Genomic DNA, 9889 nt, shown 5'->3' with positions numbered 1-9889 from the left:
CCCAACTCTTTTATACTCCTCTCCCCCCTCTGCTGTTGACGTTGAGGGCGGTGGGTGTATGACGGTGTACAAGTGCATGTCATTGGAGTTGGTAGTGCGTGAGCAAAACAGAGGAGGGGAGATGAAGGGGTCAGGAGGCAGACCGTGAAATCATTTGAAAGTTAACCTTATCGACACATTATGACACAATTTGTTAGTACGATTGACCAAAAAAACACACATCTGCTGAAGGCAACAACGCCCCGAGCAGGATTCAGGTCTGACTCCAACTATGACGTCTACACATCTACTGTAACCCTCAGTGGAATCAACGTGTCTTCTTTAGAAGCCATCAAACTGGTGTGAAAAACCTCAGCTTGTTACAATCCTACCTCGAGTTTTAAGATATTGACCCAAAAATATGGGCGATCCATGTCGCATGGCGTCTTTGACACCTTCAGATTACAATTGAACAGTCTGACACTCAAGGAAGTGTCTTCAGAAAATAGCAAATACACATCATCATTGATTCAGTGTTGGACTTATTGAGCAGTATGTAGTCTGTGGTGGAGGGATATGTAACAACGAAGGAAAAGCCTGTTCTTATCAAAGACAGTCTGCCTGTTAGACCACTATGTTGAAGATAATACAGAATAGAAGACATTTCAACAGAAATATTCAATAGAAAAATATACAACAGGATTTTTTATAATTTAAAAAAGGCATCTGATATTATTAATCATACTATTTTAATTTCAAAGTTGGGGTTAAAGGAGTAGCCCTTAACTGCTTAAGCAGTTATTTACATTAAAGGCAACAACATGTACAGTTTGCAAGCCATACCTCAAAATACTTGGATATGGAATATGGTTTCCCACAAGGGTTAATCTTGGCTCCCGAAAGCCCACGGTTCAAGTCCCGGCTGGGGGATCTGAAACAGAACACCAATGGGGGACCTTTCTTTGTGAAGTTTGCATGTTTCCCCGTGCATGCAAAGGTTTTCCCAGGGGACTCTCACTTCCTCCCACTGTCCAAAAACATCCTTCATTGGTTAATCGGTTACTCTAAATTGTCCCTAGGTGTGCATGGGTGTGTGAAGTGTGGCCCCAGGATGTCCCCTTTGCCCATGAGTGGTCGGGATAGCCTTTGGCAGGCTCCCCTGTGACCCATAATGGGAGAAAACAGGTTTAGAATTTGAATGATTGTTAAATGGGAAAGGAAACTGGGTAAGGACATATCAGACAAGGATTGGCTTTAAATTTGGCAAATGCAGCAAACTTCATCCCGGTTATGGAGACTCCATTGTCAAACATCAAACAACATCAATAGAAAATATCGAAATTGAAACGTTCCCCCTTTAATTTTGGTTTAATATTAATAAGAAATCATTGAATTTATGGTTTTTGCTAAAATAAAAAAGGAGACAGTAAAACTGTTTACTGATGGAGTAAAAATTAAACAAGTTTAGGTTCCTTTGGGTAAATTTTGATGTCAATTTGTCTTGGAAGCCTCATATATCATAAAATAAAATTAAAGTGTTTAAAACGTTATTTGTTTTGAATAATGTTAAGTTTTATTTATCCTTTTTAGTACTTTGAATATTATATTGTTCAATCTTGTTGCCTTATTTTCAGTATTGTGTTGAAGTGTGGGCTAATACAAGTGAAACCAATTCTGCAGAAAGTAATTTTTGGAATGGTGCATGGTGGCAGGCGGTAATGGGATTTTTTCCCCTCTATTTTTTCCTTTAAATGTTGATTTAGGGGCAGAAATAAAATGAGAATTTCATTCTTCTCACTGTTCCTTTCCTGTCATGAAGATATGTATACTTATGTTGTGCATTGTTAACAGTCCTCTTAATTAACAGAACAAATAAACAGAACAAGGACAAGTTGAAGGTGAGAGCAATCACTAAGCAATTTCTTCTTGGTCAAAATAAAGTTGAAAAAGATATCAAGCTCTCCTTTTCTCAAGGCTTTCCTCTTTAGCACAAATTCATTAAAGGCTTTTCACAAAGGATTAGTAAAATTCCAGTTTCCTTCATTGTAAATATGAACATAGAAAAATGTTAGTTTGGGGGATTTTTGTGAGTTGTTCCTCTGGAGCGTCCAGTTCAAAATCACAACACAGGTGTCTCAACAGGCAGTTCAGAGAGTCTAGAAGGCATATTGGTTATTAAAATAACAGTCTGGAAGGCTTGACACAAGAATTTCTGAAGGGAATCAAATGCATCATCAGTGAAAAACTGTGAGCCACACAGCCAAACATGACGGATTCATGCCTGTGCCTGCGTGTTCTTTTCAGGGTCTCCAGATGTCTCTGCTCAAAGAGGAAAATATGTGATTAAGTATGCGATAACATTTTCTTGTGATGACTCTTACATGACATTGTGTTTCTTTTCTTTTTTTTGGCATCTTCTTCTTCTCTTGTGTTCTTCGAAATAACTGATAGAAAATGCCATCAATGCCCACAAAGGTTGTTGGCTTCCTAAGAGACGTGCTTGTTATCTTTATTCATGATTAAAATAAAATAACTCTTATTGATAAATACCATTCATCAATGTAGCTCTGTCATTTAAAAGCTTTGACATTTCAGGGAAGTTTAGCATTTATATTCTGGTAAATCAAGAATATTGTTGCAATTAAAGTTTTTAAAAAGAAAGTCATCCTTTAAATGATATGAAATTTTCTTTCTAACTGACAGAATAAAGCTTATTACAGCCTGAAATATCATTTTTTTCCTAGAGAAATGTTTGAAAAGTTGGCATCATTCTCAGAAATGTATTTCTAAAAAGAACAATTAATAGAGTTTCCTCCACTTTTTTAGTGCCGCGGGCTGGTAAGAGAGCATTTGCACTAAATCACTCCTTGTTTGATATGTTCAGCAGCATGAGGCATGCTTTCACAACAGTTTTGGCTATTTTTTTTTCTAATCTGTAAAAGTCCTGGAGCCCAAATTCAAAGATTAGCTGACTGTTGAAACGCTAACAGTATTAGTATTTCAGCTTGTTTGAAGAATCAGCAGCTTTTGCCTTTAAGGCATGTGGAATCAAGTGTGCAGAAGACTTTAGCGATTTAAAAGCTTCCATAGGAACAGCAGATGGTAGCTTTTTCCACATAAACTTAGTTTGGCATCATTCAGCACAAAGATGAAATGGATACTTAGGGGTTTCTGCTTATCTGTTTGTGTTCTTGAATGACTTGTTTAAACTATGACAATATAGCCAGACTGAATATCTTTAAAATACCTTTAGATAACAACTTTACAAACAATCTTTCACATTATACTTGACAGAGTTGAAATATTACCAAATATATTTCAATCAAATGAAACGTTGCTGGCGTTTTGAAACAGACTTCTGTCACTCAGATGACAGCACGGCTACCAAACCCCTTTAAAATGTGAAGGCAGGCCAACTTCTAATAAACTAGTGGAGCAATCTTACATGGCAATTACTGCAGTTGATGCAACTAAGCAGCAACAGCTTTAATAGTCAGCTACTGTTTAAAACCACATGGTAGGTTTTGATTTTTCTTTGGGGACCTCGTTGGCTTTTTCAGTCAAAAGACAAAAAAGGAAATGTGAACACAGAACAAGTTCAAGGATGCCACCTTCTGGCCGACAGTTGAAACTGCAACAACGGATCACCAAGAGATGTCTAGATTCTGGTTCTTCCTGGTAGATTTGATCAGGAAACACTGGACTGGATTCATCTTTTATTCTAGAAAAGGGTTAAGATTCTGAAAGAGGTGAAACATCTTCTATAGTAAAATACAAACCAAGTCCAGTTAACTGCTTTTTTACCCAATTCTTTGATAACATCAACAAAAGTAAGAATCCTCTAAAGTATGATATTCTTGCTCTCAGTTTGGAATTATTTATAATTATTTATAATTATATAATATTTAAAAAAAAGAAAAGAAAAGAAAAAAAACGATTTTTTTGTGTTAAGCTTTTTATTATAGTTCAGAATTCTTATAAAAACACCTGTTTACATCTCAGGTTACAACGGTTGATTTTTTGACACAATATTTTCTTTATACTGACATGAGAAATAAAAGTGAGACATTAGTGTCATGACTGGAATAGTTGTGACTCAACTACAGCAGGTTTACTAACAAAGGTCAATACAGAATCCTGTAAACTATCATTGAATAATAAATTCATATCTTGGGGAAAAAATGTTTAACCTTTCATTTAAGGTCATCGTTAATCATAATTTTTTTTTCATAATATTGTATAAGAATCATTGTGTTTTAATGCAAGAATTATTACTAGAATCCATTTTTCATTTCATTTTAGGTTAGTAACACATTTGAAAGGAACTTTCTTCAACTCTTGACCCTTAAGTCAACGTTGAGGACACTACTTTTACAGCACATTGTGATATAAACTGAAAGGGAGTTTTTAAAATCATTATCAGGCACAATAGGATTTGTTGTGGAGATCAAGGACTTGAATGGGCAGTCATGGATACTGTGTGTTTTCCAAAAGCAACAACAGATAGAAAACACAAAATGTGCAGCAAGACGTATTCAGTATGGGTAAATATACTGGTGTGTGGCTGTGGAGCGTGCAGCAAATGACAAAAAACAACGTTTCAGAATGAGGTCAGCTTTGATAACGTTTGCTTTCTTTCTTTCTTTTCGGCCCATATTTCACAAAATACTGATAAGACAATTGAAAATAAAAAAACAAAGAAACACGAGGGACGACATAGGAAAGGAAACGCTGCTGCTAGATCACAAACTTAGCAGGTTTTCACAAACTGATCTCTCTGAGGAGACCGACTCCTCGGAGGAGGAAGAGATGGAGTCCCCAAGTTAGATTGCTTGAGTCCGAGTTCGGAGCGCCAGGTAGAGGACAAACGTGGAGGTCAGCTGTTGTTGCTGGTCATACATCACTGAGTACCTGGTGGTGATCAATAAAACACAGAGTGAACCTGTGTGAAACAACACACACACACACACTACATAATATTTTTAAATATTTTTAAATATCTCACCTTTCTAGCAAACTCAGGTAGAACAAATGAGGCTTTGTGAATTTCAGTGTTGTAATATTGTAAGTTCATAGTCTCCATTTCTTCTTTTGACAGTGCTTTCACCGGTTCTCTGAAGTTTGTTTCCTGGTGGGATAACACATTTTTTGTAGAATTATGACAGGAAAAGAGAACTCATCAAAGAAGTGAGGATCTTTGAGACGAGCAGCGGTTAGAAAAGCAGAAGACGGGTAAAGAATAAAGGGTGGAATGCCCCTTACAGGATTTTTACTGCAGAGCATGTATCCAATTTGGCCACTTGGATAAGTTGGGATGGTGCCGTAAGCGTAATCCACCACAGGGAAAAGGGTTTTGCAGAAGGTACGCATCTCCTTTATCAGCTCCAAATGAAGCCACTGACACTCTCCTGAAAAATGGACAAAAGGTTTGGACGTTTAAACTAGGAAAAAGGTCATTCTAAAATATATTGTCCCACTTCGATCATCTTTAAATCTATTCTAAATTAATTCCCTGCGGTCTTTTAATTACAATTGTACAGTTTTTAAGCAAAATCTAGGAACCTGTGTTGTTTTCTTGGACAGTTTCTGCAGTGGCAGTAGAAATTTGCCTCTGACTATTGCCGTGGAAGTAAGCTTCCCCTGATTTCCCATCATCCCTTTGTTTACACTCTCACCCGCTAGCTTACAGCCCCTTATAACCCAGACGTAACATTATCAGTGCAACAAAAATGGTGACTAATATTGGAGCTATCAAGCCGTACAGTTTAAAGCCAAATGCCAACTCAATCGACAACGAAAACAAGAGGAGCTTGTGACCCACCCACTGTAGCTTCTACATCACTGCTACAATTTTATTCCAACAACATTTTCTCTGCTCCTGATTCACCATGATTTGAATAAAGAAATACTCAGGAATTTGATTTTAGGATTACATTTCCTTATACGTGTCCCCCATCGTCAGAAAACTGCTACAAACCCTGGGAGCAAAGAATTCCTCCGCTCCTCAAAGCTGCCTTCATCAGCTGATAGTAGGATTCCTTGAACAAACTCTCAGCAGGTCCTGCAACAATCAAAAGACAAAACATTTGCAAAACAAATCAAAACAAAAAAAAAAGTCACGCATTTGGTAAACATCATCGCTTACCCACGGGGTCTGAGGAGTCGGTAATAATGATGTCAAAGGCGTCCTGGTTTTGTTTCATGAATTCAAAGCCATCGCCAACGTGGAGCGTCAGCTTGGGACTAAAGAAGCCCTTGGCCATGCCTGGGAGGAACTTCTTTGATACATTAATGACATCCTAAAGGGCAGAGGCATCAGCACATGAGAGAGGTCCAAAACAACTGAAAACAGCTGTCTGGTTTGAATGTCAGAGATTACTCTCAGATCCTTTTAAATGAACCACTAATGCCTAATTCAGATGAAGAAGCAGCAAAGAATCGAGTGACATCGAGTTGAAGCGTCCTCGCTGCAGAATCAGCGGTCAAAACAGTTCAACAACCACACATGAATTAACAGAAGACATGTGTGCAAAACTTTCGATTTATCATTCATCCTTTTAGCAGCATTTAAGATTTTTGTAATGACAAAAAACACAAAAAGAGAATGTAATGGATAATTAGAAACAAACAACAGATTAAAAATAAGATTTTCTTTTTTAAATAAATGTGAGTTCCACATATGGACATTCAGTAACAACAGTAACACATCTTAAAATTTTATTTAATCATATTATTCTTCAATTGCAACTAGCTAATCTGTAAAACTGATTTCCCTTTAAATCTATGATTCTATTTGTTTGTATCCAACTCTTTTAAAGCGTAAGAATGTATTAAATTTTCCCCAAAAATTATATTTTGTTTAGTTAAAATAAACAATTTGATGAAAACGACCCATGGGGACATCAGTGTAACAGAAGAACATCAGAAATGTGTTTTGCGGCTTATCAAACATCATTTTCTTCTAAGGATAAAGAAGTTTGGGTTCTGGGTCAGGAGAATAAGTAAAAAAGTCTTAAAAAAATCGAAAACTTCACACTGAGATGAACGGTGAAGAAGGGACACGTATGCCAATCATCAAAATAAAATAAAATGTTTGCTAATGGTGACAAAAATGCCTTAACTGTTTATTCTTCAACTTTTTTTTAGTAAGAATTTCTGTTTTTATAATAAAAAAAAGAGATGCTCATTTGCCAAACCTGTCGATTCAGTTTTAGAAATTGATAAAACATTGATTAAAAAAATAATATATGTGCAAAATATGTATAAAAATTTCAATGATAAACACAGAATGATTTTAACTTAATCTTTTGTTTCTAGTAGGGAATCTTGTATTTTTTCAAGTATAAAAACACTTTTTCAAATGTAAAAATAACTTATTTTGTCAACAAAAGTTGTATTTTTGTTTCGTTTACATCACTGGTTAGATGAAAACTCTTTTAGAATAGAATTTTTGGACAAAAATGTGTTAATATTTGGTTGGGTCCTGCTGAATTGTAAATCAAAATCAATCAATATTTCAACAATGATCACTGGCACCAACGCAGTAAAACATCAAAGCTGCATCTAAATCAAATTGAGCGGCTCAACCTCATCTATCTCGCAGAGAACCACAGACTCCACCAGAGGATGCTTCACCACTTCTCTGAGGACACCGCCGTCCCCTCCTCCAATCACCAGAACCTGAAAAAGGAGGAAAGCATATGTAAATGCTGCTGTGTCATGACGGACAACGTGGCGCCCTGGACAGCAGTTTTGATGGCGTTGTGCAACATCTATTGAACGGTACCTTTTTGGGGCAGGGGTGGCTGCACAGGGGGAGGTTGGCAATCATTTCCTGGTATGCAAACTCATCTCTCTCGGTGCATTGGATCACTCCGTCCAGGACCAACACGTTCCCGTAGGTTTTACTACAAATCGACGGTATTAGTTGCATTCAAAACACAAATTACAGTAAATTTGAGCTGTTTGCCCACTAAATATCTCTAATTAACACATGAATGACTGCTCACAGATGAATTACTTTATCGCAGGAGAAACGAGGCTTGTTACTGCTGTTTCTACTGCTACAAGCTAGCAACATTAGCCGAGTTAAGTCATTGCAGTTCTCACCTCTTAAAAACCATAACATCCTGAAACTTGGATTTTTTGTTGTACAGGACCTCTTCCACCTGAAGGCTCATCGCTTGCCCGGGCCACAACGCGCACGACTCCGTAAACCACCCATCTTTAATGTGGTCCATGACAGCTGCCAGAAGCCACAGGTAAGACTAACGTGTTTTGCGAGTGTGGCAATCCTTCTGACATCTAAACTTGTTGTCTCCAGGCCTGACCAATCGGGAACTGCTGACGTACGTGCCTCACCGTCACTTAAACCAATAGTGTTTGAGGATGGCGCTGTTGGAGCATAGTTTGTTTGACGCGACACTGATGACGCGACTCTGGGCACCGCCCCTGTGAAACACTTGTGGCCCACGTGAAAGAAAAATCACACTGCGCATGTGCACACTCCACAATATCAACTAACCAAAGATAGATAGATAGATAGATAGATAGATAGATAGATAGATAGATAGATAGATAGATAGATAGATAGATAGATAGATAGATAGATAGATAGATAGATAGATAGATAGATAGATAGATAGATAGATAGATAGATAGATAGATAGATAGATTTTTGTAAGCCAAATTGTTGAGATCAATATAAAGATCATTTAGTTTAACACAATGGCACCAACCAATTACCATCAGGAGCAATGTGGGGTTCAGTGTCTTGCACATAGACAATTCGACACATGGGCAAGGCCTAAATTACAAAAGGGGTTTATACAAATACACACCATGTGTGTCAGAAGATCCACAACCCCCTGTTGTAACAGTAAAGCAGAGCCAACACAAGAGGCATTCAGCTCTTATTTGTCTGCTCAGCTGTTGGACAGGACAAGTAAAGAAAAAATAATAAGTAAGTCAATATTTGCACGAGTAAGTTTCCTTAAATAGGTTTTTATAAGCAATCTTCAGCATGTGCATGCTGGTCAAAACCAGTCCAAAGATAAGACATGCACACAAATGCAAAACACCTTGAACTACAAAATCTTCAGATCATCAGGACATGAGTCAAACTTGCACTTCAGAAAAGTTACATAAATATACAGCAGGACTGCTGGCATAATTATCAGTAAATTTAATGCCAAAGATATTTAACTTTAATGCCCAATACAAGATCAGTGGCCAATGACCAAAATATTTTACTTTTTAATCCTTTTCTTCGGACAAATCCTTCCAACAGTTCTCTTTACATTATACTTGATATGATGATTGTCCTCTTTCACTCGACAAATGTTTGAGATTTGCATTTCTAACACTGCTGGGACTCACCACAATGTCATCTGCACAAATCATCTACTCATATATGAAATCAAGTGTTACGTGTTTACTCAAACCCTTTGTAGTCATTTCTGCTGTGTCATAATTGCTGCAACAAAAGAGTCTTGTACCATGGACACAGATTACATTGAAGGATATTTATCTTCCTAAAATCTGAGTGTCTTTGAGAAAATAATTTCAATTTAACAACTCCTTTAAACTCTTGGCAACAAAATAAAAAGAACATATGTTTTGAAAAATATGTTCACAAATGCAAGTTGAAAGAAAATACTAAAACTAAAGTAAATGGTATTCAATGGTTGTGATATTGGTGGACATAAAAAGCACACTTATTTGAAGTTGTTCTATCGCTCATTCATTGATTGTTGTCTTTTCATGCAAGATTTTGTAAAACAGAATTCAATCCAACTACTTCTGTCATAGTGGTGAAGGTGAAGGCTGGAAAAAGCTGGAGTCCACGTGAAGACCAGCAGCTGTTCTGACATTCAGGGACTGAGTTTTGGCAGATAGGAAGAAAACTGTA

The 9889-nt window shown here is 37.1% G+C and overlaps 1 protein-coding gene across 1 annotated transcript; it reads right to left on the bottom strand.

Moving 5' to 3' along the window:
• Positions 1-3916: 3916 nt before the first annotated feature.
• On the bottom strand, positions 3917-8279 carry srm (spermidine synthase). Its single transcript, XM_004070378.4, has 8 exons — positions 8089-8279; positions 7766-7886; positions 7567-7659; positions 6125-6278; positions 5957-6040; positions 5242-5387; positions 4985-5107; positions 3917-4890 (listed from the first exon to the last, which is right to left on the bottom strand). The coding sequence occupies exons 1-8, from the start codon at positions 8217-8219 to the stop codon at positions 4873-4875; spliced, it is 870 nt and encodes a 289-aa protein (XP_004070426.1). The 5' UTR covers positions 8220-8279; the 3' UTR covers positions 3917-4872.
• Between the last annotated feature and the right edge of the window lie 1610 nt (positions 8280-9889).

Source organism: Oryzias latipes, chromosome 7 (assembly GCF_002234675.1).
Source record: "Oryzias latipes chromosome 7, ASM223467v1".
NCBI lineage: Eukaryota > Metazoa > Chordata > Actinopteri > Beloniformes > Adrianichthyidae > Oryzias > Oryzias latipes.
Note: the sequence above shows the minus strand (reverse complement) of the source record. Positions and strands in the feature narration are given on the sequence as shown.

Excerpts from the sequence above, each read along its gene's own strand:
- srm (XM_004070378.4), bottom strand. The coding sequence starts at position 8,219 with ATGGACCACATTAAAGATGGGTGGTTTACGGAGTCGTGCGCGTTGTGG. Across the intron at positions 7,887-8,088 it reads GATGTTATGGTTTTTAAGAG|TAAAACCTACGGGAACGTGT; the intron begins GTGAGAACTGCA and ends GTCGATTTGTAG. Across the intron at positions 7,660-7,765 it reads GCCACCCCTGCCCCAAAAAG|GTTCTGGTGATTGGAGGAGG; the intron begins GTACCGTTCAAT and ends CTCCTTTTTCAG.